The following is a 16554-nucleotide window of genomic DNA, read 5'->3' on the forward strand; positions in this document are numbered from 1 at the left end:
ATCTCGCAGGCTGATGCTAGCTCAGAGCTATAGTATATGTTCTTCAGACAGGTAAAGAGGATTTGAACACGCAGGCGGGGCAGTGCGTATAAGATAAATAGAGGGGACTTTCATCTCTGGTGGTGCCGGTCTGGCACCTTTCACCGGCACTCAGATTGCGGCAGGGCCAGATTGTGACTCTCACATTCCCACTGGGGAGTGATTATTTGCACCAGGAGAGTCTATGATGTCAGTGGGAATTGCTCCTGGATAGGAGTGAGTGGTTCACAGCCCAGCCTCCAATTAATTCTAATAAATAGCAATAAAATGTGATAGTCAAAGAAATAAATCCAGGTTGGGAAGCTCCTGCCTTCGGCAGCAGGCTAGCTTAGTTGATCATTCATAGCACAACAGCTTAGAAGGGGAAACCAGATATGCAGCCTGAACTCTGAGGCTCTCCTGCTTCCAGCACCCTCAGTAGGGTTTGTGGGTCCATTTCTCCCTGTGCAGGTTAGGAACAGCTCCCCCTGCTGGCCAGGTCTGTACTAGGAATATTTTCTGCCCCACATTTTACCTGGTTTCCAAGCTAGTTCGTCTAAACTGATTTTCAGATGGGTCTAAAGTGCAGACCAGGATCTGAGTTGCCCAGATCATGTTTAAGGGACTGGTTTCAAAATCCACAGTGGTTTGGAACTGGTTCAGTTAAAAAAAAAAAAACATCCTGAGCCTCCTGGAACTTGGTCAGTACTATGGCACCAACACGTCTGAAATCCAGCGTAGATTAACTGGTTTAAGAAACTGGTTAGTATTTGGGGGAAAGAAATTTCCCCTGTACAGACAAGAGCCTCTCAGCAGCTTCACTGGGAGTTAGTTTTATCCTAGGGTGTGGCTGGATGAAGACCCAATGCCATCAGTGTGTGTGTACTTTAGAGTCCCCATCATCCCAGCCCACAGCCCAGATCTGGCCTGAGGAAGAGAAGATGGGCCCCCAAGTTTGCTGTGGGGAGAAGAGAGCCCAGCTTCCCCCCTGACAATTGCAATGAAAGCAGCTATCAGGTTGCTAATTTGGCATGGCTCCTTTGCAGTTCGAACTCAGATTATGCATTTCTTTCAGTGCCCTGCTGGGTTGAAACAAGCCACATTCCCCAGCCCAACCATCTCAAACACCAGGTCTTTGCGTAAGAGCTGACAAAGCCATGTGTTCCAGTGCCAGCACTTCAGTAATTAACAACCTCCTTCCCCGCACCACCTTTGTGTGTGTACTAGAGGACACAAACAGGGACAGTTGGCAGAAACTTCCTCTAGCCTTTGACTGGGACATAATTGTGTTGGCTGTTAGTCTATCAGTCTTCTTCTGAATTTGGGGACAAGTGAGAGTAGTCGGGGGAGGGATAGCTCAGTGGTTTGAGCATTGGCCTGCTAAACCCAGGGTTGTGAGCTCAGTCCTTGAGGGCTCCATTAAGAGATCTGGGGAAAAATCTGTCTGGGGTTTGGTTGTGCTTTGAGCAGGGGGTTGGACTAGATGACCTCCTGAGGTCACTTCCAACCCTATTGTTCTATGATTTTACCATCCAGATGCAGTATGGCCTAAGAGAGGGCAGGACCCCTTGGGTCTATTCCCACCTCTGCCACTGACTTCCTTTGTGGCCTTGGGAAAGTCAGTTCAATGCCTCAGTTTCCCTCTGCGTCAAATGAGGATCATACTTCTGAGGGCAGATAGGTGACTTAACTCTTTAATGCTTGAAAAGGGCTTTGAGAGCCTTATTCCCCACCCTCTGTATGGGGATAAGCTACCCCAGTGGGGAACTTATATAACTGGCATCCACACTAGAAAGAGTTGCATAGTTATTGCACAACAATGCTTGCATGTAGACAAAGCCATAGAGGGGATCTCTTCTGAGACACTTTCCCTCTTTCAATTTCAAACTAAAAACTCCTCTTGCATCTCTCCCTCTTGCTTCCTGCTTGTTGCCATGGCGCTGCCGGCTGAGCTGTGTGTTATGATTGTGCATCTTTTGTAAAGGGCTTGGAGATGCTGGAGTTTGGCATAACAAGTCGCCCCTGCGGAGGTCTTGGGGATTCAGAAGGGAGCAGAGAGGAGAGGTACTTCTCAAGCTGTTTGAACTCCTCCTCTCTAAAAAGACAAGAATTGGAGGAGACAGGGGTAGGGGGACAGATGCAGCAGAAGGGCAGTTGGGATTTCTGCACACGGAAAGCAGTTAAAGTGAATTACAAGGACAGTGGGTGGCTTAGAAAGGACTTAGTGAGTATGAGCACGAGCCTATATTCTCTTTGCACTCTGCAATCCCATTATCTTCAGTGGGAGATTTGGTGCGCAAGGAACGTTGTATCTGGAGGAAAGAGAACTGTTGCTAAGGCATGGTTCTGCAGAAGGGGCTAGAAGGAAGAGCTGGTGTCCTTGTTAGGGTTCTGGATCCTTTACCACCCCTCCCTAGTATTCTCTGGGTCCCCATCTAGCCCTATCTGTTTGCTCTACCGGGTTAGGAAAGATGAGCCCAATCCCCATATCTGGGATCCAGCTTCAGAGAATTCTGCTCTCTGGTTTTGATTCAGTCTATTATAAAAGGGCCAGATATGGCTGCTCTTTACCACTCCCACAGCAAGTAAGGTTTGTAAATAAGCCACAAAGGACTAGGGTAGAATTCTCCCAATGCTGGAGCAGCATACATAAGGAATCCTATCCTACCCGTCCTGTAGGCCTCAGCCTAAGGGGTGTACTGGGACAGGGCTAGGGGTAGGAATGGGGATAGCTTTAGTGCTAAGTACTATAGTGTGCAGTGTAGCCCATAGGCAACCGAGGACAGACTGCTGTAAGTTGGACTGACCCCAGGGCTGCTCTAACTTACACCAGGGGGTGTTTTGGACCATGCAGAGATCTGGAAACCATACTGAAAAAAAGCTATCAGAAAGCCATATTTGCACCCCATCTCTGTAGCAAAGTGCATGAAATGTGGAGGGAGGAACAGTTTGGAGGAGACACGCAGAAGTCAGTCTGTGTACACATGGCTGGAATGTTAGCTGCAGCTGAAGCCTCTCTGGAAATAGTTCTCTTAATAAAGAAACAGTTTCATTTTAGAAACATGGGGTCCTTTGACCTTATTACCCAGCACACGGTACATGAAACATGGTGGCAGCAGTCAGACAAGTGAGAGACACAGCAAGGAAGAGAATGTGATTGACAGGCAAACAAAGCAGCATCTAGAAGGAGACATGCTGTAACTCCACCTTGCATTCAAATTATGTGCCCATAAACTGGCTTCCTGGTGCATCCTCCAAATTTTTTCCTGCTGCAACTGGTGCTTTTCCCTCCAAGTCCCATGCCGGTCATTACAATTTCCACCTGGGCTGCACTTCCATCTCCCAGGAGGTGATTATCTAGCCATCTCTGGTTGTAGATGTGGACTTGTACATCTTTGCTGAGGCCATGGCTGTTTCTGGCACCCTGGGGACCCATTTCCCCCTCCGTCATTGGCACATCGAAGGGAGAGAGTGGCTTCAAAGAGGTGCACAAGTGAGCAAGGGGAAAGTGTCTCTGGGCTTGGAGTGTTGCTGGAAGGAAAAGAGGGCAGGGAAAGTATCCAGACTCCGCCGTGTATTTTAGCTCCCCCCGCATCCCCCTTTGGAGCTTGCCCTTGCTGCTGCAACCAAAGGGGCTTTTGGTTATTTTATTTGCTCCAATCCATATTGTCTCCTTTGTGGGGAAAACAGGGTTGCCCATCGACAGGCTCAGCTTTTAGTTAGGAGCTCCTGGAAGAGGGAAAGGAACCAGATGAGGAGGAGAAGGGAGAGAGCATTCGGCCATCCTGAGCTGCACTCAGCATCAGGAGCGGAAACAGCCTTGGCCATGTGACATCTCTTTCAGAACCATCTCCCTTCCCTACAAGTATATAGCATGGCTGCACTTCAGCATGGCTCTGGATGGCAGCTGTGGGTCAGGTTCAGAGCTCTGGACCCTTTCTAAGCCCCTGATGTGTGCAGCTGATGTTGGCCTTTATTAATGCGACAGAGACTTTGGAGCAAAGGGTGTGTGGCCTGTTGGAGAGGATAAGGATTCCTGGATCTGCCATTGACTCGCTGTGGGCTACGTCCACTGGTATCAATGCCAGAGATGCATCTGGTTCTTCTGTGATGCTGGACAAGTCACTTAGAACTCAGTGGCCTCATGCAGCTCCCAGGGAAGCCAATGAAAAGACTCCCATTGTTATTGCTCAGGTCTGTACATCCCCACACAGAGGATGGAGTGGAGATGTACCACCCTAGGGGAGCTTTGGGTGGCATTACAACTCAGCCAGGACCAACACAACCTTGGCACCACAACCTGTCTGTCCGTCCGTCCTCCCCTTGGGAGGGATGCACTATGAGCTGGGCCCAGTCATACTCTGAGCATCACGACTGCCTGGTCCATTCCTATCTCACATGGGTTGGAGGGAAAGATGAGAACCTGTTCCTGTAGGGGCTCAGGAATCCCATGTGAATGGCATGGAGGAGGACTGGGATCTCAGGAATATTGCTGCAGTATCCGAGCTTTGGGTGCCTATTTCCAGGTACTGACTTAGTTGGGGGTGGTCCTGCTTTGAGCAGGGGGTTGGACTAGATGACCTCCTGAGATCTCTTCTAACCGTGATATTCTATGATTCTATCTGGTAGTTGTTTGTATTGTGCTTTTTTTTTTTTTTTTTGAGCTTTAAGGAAATACAACATAAATAAAATAAAATAAAGCCAGACCCTTGAGTCTGCCCATTCCAGGGACAGAGAAGCGTGTCTATGTGATAAGAAGAGATGGTGACCAGGCACTGTGAAGGCCGAAAGCACTGATTTTGCTGTGGCCTCATGCGTTGCCTGAGCCCTGTCACTTTTCAAAAGCGCTTAAATGCTCATTGGATGGAGAGAATGTTCGGATTACACACTGTCTGGTTCCATTGTTGTCCATGGATCTCCAAGCTGGGGTGCTTCACAAAGGCGGAGGGGGAGGCAGAGGATTTTTTATTTAAACCTGTTCACTGGTCCATGGTGCAAACTTCAGCAGAAGGCGACAGGCAGTTAATCATCTGCATTCCCATCACCTGCTTCATCTCTGAAATATCCAGTAGACAGGGCACCTCTTCGTTTGTACAGAAATGGGCCTCACAGTATTTGCTGGAACCTTTCTTTTACAGTGTCTTTAAATGTGCCAATAGAGGTAGGCCCAGAGCAAAATCCTGGATCCATGCATCTTCCAACGTTGGCTCTAAACTCTGTGGCTCCAGTCCAGCCCTATAATGAACCATTATTCATTAAAAAAAGAGAGGAGTACAGTAGATTTGTCTTCTTGGGTGAAATCCTAAGGACCTTTCTCAGTCCTTACACGGTTAGAACTCCCTCTGACTTTGCCAGGAGTTTGATTAAGCACAAACTGAATAAAGCACTCTGGGTTTGCCCATAGCGAAGCCATGGGTATTTTTTAGAAATAATAAAAATCTGTGTATGTCAACATCTCCTTTCATCTGAAGGTCTTCAAAGCAAAGAGGAAGAATGGGCCAGTGGTCAGGGCACTGGATTTGGGAGACCTTTGTTCAGATCTCTGCTCTGCCTACAGACTCCCTGGATGCCCCACTTAGCCTCTGTGTGGCTTAGTTCCCCATCTGTCAAATGAGGATAATAGCATAGTCCATCCGCATAGGAGTGGTGGAAGCATCAATACAGGTAGTGGGGCCCAGATCAGGACCTACATCGACAAAGCAGTGTGAAAGTAGTCTTGCTGGATCTCTGTGAAGTAAGTAAGCATTCATGGGTAGGAAATTGTTGCACAGAGAGATTAAATGGTTTTTCCAAGCATCGCACACTGAGTCAGTGGGAGCACCAAGAACGGAAGACACAGTTCCCAGGTCTAAACCGTCTTGGGAGACCACACCTGGAGCAAGGTGTACTAGAACTGCAGTTCACACACGGCTGTGATTTTGGATCTTTCATTCTGCTGCTGTTGATGGAGGTTCACGCTATTCAGATTCACGCTCAAGCGGATTCCGCTCATGATGATGTGGTACCTCTGCGTATGGGTCCATGAGTCCCTCCTTCAAAATGAGTCCATTCACAGATAACTTTACAACAGAGCTCATTCGTCCCTCATATAACTTGGCAGCAGGCACTATGACAGGTCAAGAGCAGAGTAATAGATACAGTAGGGGGAGGAGAAATGGGAGGGCTGGGGGCAGAGAGGCCTTACAAGAGAGTGGTGACAGAGAGATGCATGAATTTTAATAGTGACTTTAGTTGTCTTCCATGTTACTTTTATCATTGTTTATTACTTAGACTGCAGTAGCACCCCCAATATGCTAACACTGACGAAGGCCAAGGTCCCCAGAACATGTCCAGTGTCACAAAAACTCATTGACAGATCCCACACTGGGGCCACATTCATCCTTGCTGTCACTCCATTGACGTCCATTCACTGAGGTTTCCATGTTCCACCTCTGTGATCTCTGCTGCTCCCTTGCTTGGTAACATGCAAGTTAATTTGCATCCCCACTGCTCGAGAAAGGAATGAAGTTGACTGGAGAGAATCTAAACATGGGATCATAGGCTGAGTGGGTTTATCCTCTGTCACTGACACCTAACAAAGCTCTTTCTCTGGGTTATAAAAGCTGTTAAATACTGTGCATGCTTTAAATGGAACACAGTTGTATTCAGCTCGGATGTTTGAATGTTCTCCTGTCCCATAAGGGGTTTGGGTTCGTGCGTTACCATAAGACTCCTGGAAGTGGCAGTGAAACAGGAGCACTGATTTTGCAGTTGGGGATATGTGTAGAGGCATTTAGTGACAGTGACTGCTAACAAGATGATAGGATGGTGATGCGGATGAGGGAAAGGAAGAGAGGATGCTTGCAATGGGTAAACTTTAGGAAGTTGAAAGGTTCTTTTTGGATGAGTGTCCTGATCTTTTTTTGAGACTCTCTGCCTGGAACACTTGGGAGAACAGGAGATATTTTCTCTTTCCTGTTTCCAGAAACAGAGAGAGACTAGCTCCCTTCATCCTTTGTTCTCCTGACTGCAGGGAAATGGAAATCTCTGGGGGAAATGAAAAATAAGGTTTTGCTGGGGGAGAAAAGAGATTTGAAGTTTCCAAAAAAGTTTGAGTTGATATTTGGACAAAAGTTGAAGGCTGTAACTATGCACTTGTTAAAAGGCAGCTTTGGCGTGAATAAAGGGGCCCAAAGAGCTGCTTGGGAATGGACTGAGAGAAGCACAAGCCATGTGACTCTAAAGTCATTGAGAATCTTTTTGGAAATCTTCTTGAACTGATCTGAGGCTCAGGTAGAATTTTAGATGAAACAAGAAGCCCTGAGCACAGCAGGCAAAGTGCTGACGTTCTCCTCCTGGGAGACCAGTGTTACTGGGTCTCCGAAAGTGCTGCTCACAGCAAAGCTAAAAAAAGAAAAGGACAAAAAGAAAAGCAGCAGTGGGTGAGCGTAGCCACGAGAGGCAATGTGCTAATGAATCATTTTTCTCCTTTCCCTCAGGTGCTCCGTGGATAACAGAGTCACTCGAGTGGCCTGGCTGAATCGCAGCAGCATCCTCTACGCTGGCAATGACAAGTGGTGTTTGGACCCCCGGGTGGTGCTCCTGTCCAACACCAAAACCGAGTACAGCATCCAGATCCAGGATGTGGACGTGTACGACGAGGGACCCTACACCTGCTCCGTGCAGACAGACAATCACCCCAAAACATCACGGGTGCATCTCATTGTGCAAGGTAAGGCCCAGGGGAGACAGGCCTTCTTGGGCTGCTAGGAGCTTATTGCCCTGCTTCTGTGGTTTCTCTTCTCCCATCTCTCCTGGTTCCTTTTTCCCAACGGCCCCTTGCAACTCCTCTTCCCAATTGTCACAGTGACCTTTATTCCCAGTTCCTTTGTTCCTGTAGCTCCATCCTAGGCTCCCTCTTCCCAAACAACAGCATCTCCCTTCCTAGTCCAGCAGCTGCCATTGCTCTTTGCCAGCCTTGTCCCAGCTTGCTCACACAGCCTGACCATCTGGCCTAAAGCTCAGTCCAAGTGTTGTGGTGGTGGTTGTTTAGCCTCAAGTGGAGCAGGATTGTGAGGACCAGGCAGTGCAAGCAGAATTGGGCAAAGTCCATGTGTTTTATTTTTTTCTAGGAAGATGGGGCAGGGCTTGCCTGACTTCCTCTGAATAGGCATCAGGCCTCAACCTCAGCCACTCAAGTGGGGGGACAGACTCTGTTCAAACCATAATTTTCTCACGCTGGAGGGAAACAGCAAAGCAAATTATGTCTGATGTAGTAGAAAGAGGATGAGAGGGAGGAGAGCAAGCAAGCACATCCGTGCTGGGAGAAAGATATGTGCATCAGACCCATCTGTGTGTGTTGGGAGCAGATTTGTGTGCTCTGCGGGGGTTTTGGGAATTCTCTGTGTAGGGAGGATGTTTGTATTGGAGAGTTGTGTTTTCTAAGTGTGCACTCACTAGTGTGTGCATGCACGCTAGTCAGGCTGTGTGCACTCACTTGTGTGTCCATACGTTTATTCTCTCATAGTGCAAAGTGCCATAGACTCACGTCACAATATACAGTAAACACAGCACATGGGAGTCACAGGCCCACAATCTTCCTCCACATTGCCATCTTCACATAGCCTGAAGAAGCATCATTCTGTGTCCCATCCAGTCAGTGACATCATCACGCTACACCTGCCTCAGGTGCCCCCTGGCACCAGTCCCTCCAAAACTTGCTTCTGTAATCTTCCTCCACTCAGCTGGCCCACATAGCCCACAGACAAGTCATCTTATTTTGATCACCTTAATGATATCAGAAATCACTCCAGTTCTGCTATACGTTTGGGTGATTATCTTCTCATTAGTCATATGCAAAGTCTAGCTAACGCACGGCAATCACCTTTAGCATCTCAATTTGAAGGCAGAAAACCTCTTAACGTACTGCTCCCTTAGCATCCATGTCTCACAGGCACATAGCAAGATGCGGAAGACAAGACTCTGCAATTTCTTTTTACACTTCATGGTAATACCTTTGCTTCTCCAAAGTCGGCTGAGTATTGCTGGAGCAGCAGTCGTGAGTCTGATTTCTGTGTTGGATGGCTGAATGATGTTTAGTGTACCTTGTAGTCATACGACACAAGTGTCTGAAGTGTTCAACACACTCTGGTGCCTCTTTAGATTTGAGTAGGAATAGCTTTGGCTTTTCAACACACACAGATGTCACCATTGTCTTTGTCTTTCCATGTGATCTCTTTATACCTAACTTTTCTGCTTTCACCACTATAGTGTTCTAGCAGTTTTTGCAGCATTTCTTGCAATGATCCAATCAGGTCCATTTTATTCCTGAAGCATAGGTGACTAATTTTTCATCTGCCAATGGGTACACTCTCTTTTATGTTTCCATCAGTGGCTGTTCTTAAAATGTCTTCAACATAACAGTTGAAGAGAGAGAGTGATAACATGCAGCCTGGTTTAACACCTATCCTCAATAATCCAACTACTTTGGTCACAGCCCACAAAAACCAAAGCTGTCGTTTTTCCACAGATATTTTTTATCAGTTTTATTCCATTTTCCCCAACAAGCTGCAGGATTGCCCCAAAAGGTTTGTGCCATATGTTGTCAAATGCCTTCACAAAATCCACAAAGACATGTATTACCGTCCCATCATTCTCCAGCACTTTGGCATTTAGCACATGCAGATTGAATATTTGCTTCACTGTAGCTCTTTTGGGTCTTAACCTTGTTCTTCAGCCAGAAAGTTCTCTGTCTTGGGCACAGTTCTCTTCAGAATGAGGCACAGAAGTATTTTGTTAGGGTGTCAATAATGAGATGAAGTAATTGGGGCATCTTCCAGCCTCCCAAATTGCACTGGCAAACTTATGGTGTGCTTGGATGAGTACCCCTCAGCCACTTTTAATTAGTTCTGCTTCTATGTTATTTACTCCATTGCTTTTTCAGTGACTTCACTGCATCTTCAACTGTGACATAGGAGCAGAGTCACCAGGACAAGTCAAGCTTCCTGGGTAGATTGCCCCTGCCTCTTTCACTTCCAACTTAGAATTTGTTTCGTTCATGTTCTCAGCAATACCTACCCAAAACGTTAGGTGAAACAATATTTTTTCCTGATAGGGAAACCTTTTGAAAGGGTCTTAATGGTTTCATAGGCCTTCCTAGGGACATTGCTAAAAAGGAGTTCTATATATTGAAGCACTCTTGTTCAAGCTAGTCTTCTTCTGCCAATTTAATCAGTGAATCTATTTCTCGTGTTAAATGAGAATATAGCTCTTTTACAGTTTCATTGGTCTTCCTTTGTGCTCTAAACTTCCTTTGTCGATCACATAACTCAGTAATCTTCTCCATGATCCAAGATTTCTTCTCTAGGATCCATTTGCCCAGGAGCCCATCCATGATCTCTGTAATGCAGCAGGAGATGATGTGCTGTGCCTGATCTGTGCTTTTGTTTAATCATCCTCTTAAATTCCACTTGTGCTCGATGGACTTTCAGTTGGTCAGCATTATAAGGGACTCCAAGGTACTTGCTGCTCTTTTCTTGTTTCCCAGTTTGTTCTTTATGTTGGCTATTACTAATTTATGATCAGGTCCTATGTGGCCTTCTTGAAGGATGGATTCCCCACCCCACTGAGATAGCATCTTTTCGAAGCCATGACCAAGACAATCTTGTTCTGAGTCCATAAATGCAATCATGTCCAAGTACATCACCTTGGCGGTTTGTGCTTGAACAAAGTCTTCACTAAGACCGCGTTGTTTCTAGTCACACATTACATGAGTCGCAGTCCTCTGCTGTTTGTCTCAGGGTAGATAAATGTCCCAACGCAGCTGCACCATTCTGGGGAACTCTCTGGACCAGTGCAAGCATTCCAATTACCCTATACCATTAAGATGTCTCTGCGTCGAACCACTGCTTGCTCCTGCTCGAAGTTGCAGTAGACTTTCTCAGCCTCTTCACCATCACTGTCACTAGTTGGGCTGCAGCATTTATGTTATAGGGATGGGCTGACAAGCTGAGGGTCATCAACCTGCTGCTGATCGGTTTGTACACCATCATGTAGCAGGCTGATCTGCTTCCTGATAAGCAGCACAACCCAATGTGTTCCCGCTATTCAGGCCATATGTGCATGCATTTTCTTCAGAATGTTCGGCTAAATTCAGTGCCTTTCACTATGAAGCCTGTCACCATGCAAGGCTCTTCAGAACATGTGTACTCACCAGTGTTCACATATGTGCACGTGTGTCTGTGCTGAAGGAACCTGGGTGGGTGTGTATTGCGGAGGAAGGAGTGTGCATGGTGCGATGTGTGCGAAACGTTGCTGTTTTAGCTGAGGGCAGTCTTGGTGAGGATTAATGGAAAACTTCTAATCCCTTGCTAGCAGTCTTTTCTCTCCGAGTTGGATGGGAGCCCTTTTAGCATGACACACCAGCCTGAGTACTGGAATCTCATCTCGGGCTAATTTTCAAATGCTGATGGGTGTATTGATTTGGCAACAAGCTGGGTTAAAAAGGCATTGGTCCGGTACACAGAGTTGCGTTGTGCTAATCCGCTGTCGATATGCTGGGGCTGAGCGTTATTGACAGCCTAATGAATAGAAGGCCAAACAGATTTCAGAGCTTCCCCTCCTCCCTCCTTCTCCTTCTTCTTTTTAAAGCAATCGAACAAACTAAACAAGAGCCGGACTTTCCCCATCTCCATGAGCTGTGAAATGGAAAGCGGGTGCATCGCCACCCCAAATTCTTGCTGTTTATCTTGCAATCTGTTATTACCTGCCTGAGTTTCTTAAGCTGAAGTTGGTTGCCTGAACGCTCTGGAGTTGCTGTCAGGCACCAACGTGACGCAACACGATTCTATTGGATCCGTCCTGATTCTGCTGCCAGGTTTCCTGATGTAACTTTCTCCATATTCTTAAGTATCCAAACCCCTCTCTCCATTGTGTTGGATACCAAAGTCAAATCCTGTCTTATTTCTCTAGCGCATCCCTCCAAAGCACTGGAGGATCCTCGAGAGGTTCACAAATGATGGGCCCAATCTTGCAAAGTGCTGATCACCCTCAGCTCTCATTGTGGTCGGCTGGAGTTGAGGGTATTCAGTACCTTGTAGAATAAGGCCTTATGTTTTCTACAGGAATCGCTTAGCTCATCATCAAAAGGCAGCCACTGCTGGGATGGAACACAACAACAGTTTAACAGCCCGCAGCAATGCTACATAGCTGTTTAGGGCAGGAAGTGAAGAAGAATATTGTATCCAATTAAAAGTACAAGGGAGGCAGACAGCAACAAGGGTAGTCAGGATCACAGGACTGCGGGCAGAGAGGGATTCGGGGTGAGGAACGACGAGAGTATATGCCACAAAAATGTAATTGCCCCCTGGAATCCTGGAAGAGCCTCATTTTCAAAATGCAAGGCCACAGCTCCTGATCTATGCAACACTGCTCAGAGGAACCTTTCGTGTGTCTCTGAGTTCTGAATGAGGGGACTTCACACACAACCCACTAGCCTTTGGGACACAGCAGCTTTCCTTCCTTTCATCTTGACGTTCCCCCTGCAGGTCTAATTAATGAGCAAATGCTTCCAAGCCCTGCCTGCTCCTTTCAGCCACCTGGGTGGTTGCTGCACTCTCCGGGGCATGGCACCTTGGTCTGCGGATCCCAAGCAAACCTGCCTCTGGCCCCTACTGTGTCTCAGCCTTAGCCCCCACCCCCTCGCCCTGCTCCCCATAGGACACTTAAGCTATTTAAGTCTTGCAAACACAGCCCTTCCAGAGGTTACCAAGGGAAAGGGAAGGATGGCATCTGGAAAGCTTTATTTATATATGTAATACTCCCTCTCCTCTGCCTGCAAAAGGCTCCTGCAGCCTTGTAAGATGCATTAAAGAAACTGGGCATTATCTTGGTACTGGAAAGGGAAGGGTGAGGGAAGCATCCTGTTGGCTCGGGTTGCATTTCACTCAGACACCACATTTGCATGATAGAAAACAAGGGAATTTTAGTGCTTCAGACAAACCAACCTGGGGGATATTAGCACTTTTCCGTCTCTTTATCAGTTTCCCTGGCCCTATCTGACTCTTTTTGTTGTCACTAGAGCAACTAATCACTCCCTCTCCCTTTGTTTGGTGTAAATGAGTATTCCCACTCCTTCCTGGGTCGTGTGAATCTGCAAATCCTGCCATTGTTGGATAGTTAATTACCTGCTTGCCGGAGTTGCGGGGCTGTGTAGCTCAGGTGGAAGGAGGAAGCGCTTATATCTTGCCCAGCCATAGGAGAGCCAATGGTGCAGAGCCATGGCGCTTCGCCCCACATATGGTGCCGATGCGGTCGTGCGGGATGGAGGCACACAGCCCCACGAGCCTCTCTGCAAGGTGTGCATCGTGTAGATAATGGGGCCCTTGGGCCTACGGCGTGTTCACGCCACCTTTTATTTCCTTTGTGGGTCTGTTTTGATTCAAATACTGAACTCTGCCTAATTCATTTTCCTTTGGTGGTGTGAGCCCCTATTCTTCACATGAGAATAAGAATAACTTCTAAGGCCTCACTCCCCCCACACACTTGTGCTGGTGTAAATCAGGAGTAACCCTATCACAACCCATGTGGCAATGGTTGTGAAAACAGCATAAGTGCCTGAGCCAGAGTAGAACCTGGAATCTGAGCACCTCACTGACGGCTGCCATGTACAGCGAGCCTATGCCACTGGCAAGGAAAGGTGCTGTGCAGGACCCCACTGCTGGGCTCTGGGGGATGGCTAAGGCAGAAGGGCAAAGAATTGCAAAGCCACAGGCCCTTATGCGGATCATGCCTCCCACTCCAGATTGCAATGGGAGTCATTCAGCAAGCCCGGCTCCCCAGATCTCATCTGAGATAGATGGCTTTAGCTGCTGAAAGTCCTGTTGGATAAGAGGCAGCTGGCTGGGAACTGGTAGCACTGAGTCACTCCAGTGAAGGCTATGAAGCTATCAGGCCGGGGCGTTCTGCAGTAGCTGCAGTCAGAGTGGATTTCAAGAACGTGATGGTCACAGCATGGTGAGGTCTGGAGTCCGAGGCAACCCATAGGAAAACGACAGCCTCACATTCAGTCAAGAACACTGATAAAGCTGCGGGTTGGGGGCCCTGCACTAGACAGGGTTGCTACTGACCTAGACGAGAATATCCAGGGAAAGTCATTCCAGTTTCTTATATAGTTTGAGCTGTCACCAGCTCTTTCACATCCAACACGCCAGTCCTGGCCAGGTGCCGGGATAGCGATGAAATAGAGCCAATGTGATCAGGTGAGGCAGTATGGCCTAACTATCGCGTTTCGGTCTATGTGCTTATACTTTGCTCTTCACTGTGGAATCTAAACGCTTAGATCGAGCTATTGTGAGCGTACTTGTGAGATGGCAGGTGTTACCCATCTCTCCGCGCGGTATCACGTCCACAGCAAGCAGCCCCTTTCTCCACAGTCATCTCTGGCCTTGTCTAACCAAAATCATTTCTGGCTTTGTGCCCGTAGCTGACTACAGCCTCTGCTTTGCCGATCCCTGTTAGCGCCGCTTCTGTTCAGGTACCTTCTCTTGGCGTGTAAGTCCAAGGGAAGAATTTCCAGGCACAGAACAACAAACCTGTGCGATAAGCTACTGGAGAATGTGATAGAAGCTTGAGGTGTTAATGTGATAGAAGCTTGAGGTGTTATTAGCTCCAGGAGACACCTGCATTTGTTGCTGCTGGAGGAAAGGACTGGATGGAGGGATATGGTGTGAAGAGAGGCCAAGATAAAACCCGTCTATCCCAGAGGAGTTGTTGTAGCCAGGGTTCAAATTAGGGCCCGTGATGTTAGAGGAGGTGAACTTCATTATTATTAGTAGTATTTGTTGTTGTTGTTGTGCGTAGAGTCCACAATCAAGATCAGAGTTCGCTCCGTTGGTTTAGGGTCTGTACAAACACATTGGAAGAGACACAGTCCCTGCCCCAAAGAGCTTACAAACTAAATAGACAGGCCAGACAAAGGGTAGGAGGGGGAAGAGCTGCACAGTGAGATTAAGTGACTTTCCCACAGTCACCCAGCAGGCTAGTGGCAGAGTTTCAAATAGGACACAGGTCTCTGGACTCCCAGAGTAGTCCTCTATAGAGTGGACCGCACGGGCCTCACGCCAGACTCAGCACTGGCGCAGAGACAAAGCCGGGTCACAACAGGTAAAATCTACCCCAGTTGTAGTTCCTGTAACGTTCCTGGAACTACAGCGGGGATAAAATTGATTCCTTGTGTTTGAATTCTTCATATCCAAGAGAGACTGGCTCCTGGCCAGTTCAAGAGGTAAAGGGTGAATGTAGATTGAGCCCTGTATCCCTGCAGTAAGCAAGGTATGCAGAGACGCTCCTCAAACCGATTCAGAAGTGAAAGTGCTTTGGAGCTAAGAATGCAGAGCTGAGAGGTTAAAACCACCCTTTCCTTCAAACAAACTCTCCATCTCTTTTGTGGACTCTTTATTGGTGCTGTTTTTTCCTTGCTTCCAATATCCAGCCATCCATCCGTCCCTCCCTCCCTACACACCATAACTATCTATCCATCCATCCGCACTGACTGTTCTTTTTCCTGGAGGGTGCTCCATCTCAGCTACTCCCCAAGGCCCTGCCCCTACTCTGTTTCTTCCCCTGAGGTCCTGCCCTCACTCCGCCTCTTCCTCCCCCCGTCGCCCGCCCGCTGCTGGCTCCTCTCTGCCCTCCTCGAGTGCCTCCTGCCAGTCAACGAACAGCTGATTGATGGCCAGCTCTATCTATCTATCTATCTATCTATCTATCTATCTAATGCTTGTCACCATGTAGGCATAGATCCATGTCACTTTTTCTCTGTTGCTGTCTTTGTTTGTACAAGGTTACCAAACCTCGCCTCTCTTCTTAGGTCTATCACAACTGCACCCCCTCTGATGCTGTGTGAAAAGCCAGCTTGTGTCCCTTGAGTACTAAGTACCAGCCATGGCACCCTAGCGAAGAACCTGCAGTCAGATAGACAAAGTCATCTTACACCAGTTCCCCCCCGCCCTTGCCTAACAAACGATTCCTGCAACTGAACTGTTTGGTATGCAACAAAACAAGGCCTCAGTGCCACGCTTGGGATGCTTCACAGAGGCTGAGTCATTCCCCTGATTTAAGGAGCCTTTTCCTGGGGCATAGGGGGAGGAACATGAGCGTGAATCACATCTCTTTTACTAATGTTGTGCCAGTTTACTTTGCATGTCGCTCACTGGGGGAAGAGAGAGAAGCCACCCAGTGCACTCGGTATATTGGGTCAATGGGTTTATAATGCATATCAGGGCTGGGGCTACTCCTGGAAAGGTGCGGAACTCTATGAGGTCAGGAGTTCAACAGTAGGGCTTGTGACCTACCAGAGGGGCGCAGAATGGGAGTCAGTCAAAACGGCTGTCTCTTCTGCACTGCTGTAGATGTCTAATTAGCCTCAGCTAATTCTCCCCAGGAGAAGGGCTGGTTGTTACAGGCTCATTACCATGCATTACTCAAATGCCTTTGCCATTCCTCTGCCCGGTCTAGAGTTCATTCAGGCTGCCATTGAAAGCAGAGCTGTGATCTCCC

General features: G+C 47.8%; 1 protein-coding gene across 9 annotated transcripts in view; it reads left to right on the forward strand.

The window, feature by feature from the left end:
- NTM (neurotrimin) overlaps window positions 1–16554 on the forward strand; it is a 701070-nt gene that overhangs the window by 567298 nt on the left and 117218 nt on the right. For all 9 annotated transcript variants that reach the window (XM_050921713.1, XM_050921720.1, XM_050921712.1 and 6 more), the window contains one exon: window positions 7497–7729. In XM_050921713.1, coding sequence (XP_050777670.1) covers window positions 7497–7729 — 233 coding nt within the window. The remainder of the gene's footprint in view (window positions 1–7496; window positions 7730–16554) is intronic.

The sequence above is a fragment of the Gopherus flavomarginatus genome, chromosome 13, assembly GCF_025201925.1.
Source record: "Gopherus flavomarginatus isolate rGopFla2 chromosome 13, rGopFla2.mat.asm, whole genome shotgun sequence".
Classification (NCBI taxonomy): Eukaryota; Metazoa; Chordata; order Testudines; family Testudinidae; genus Gopherus; species Gopherus flavomarginatus.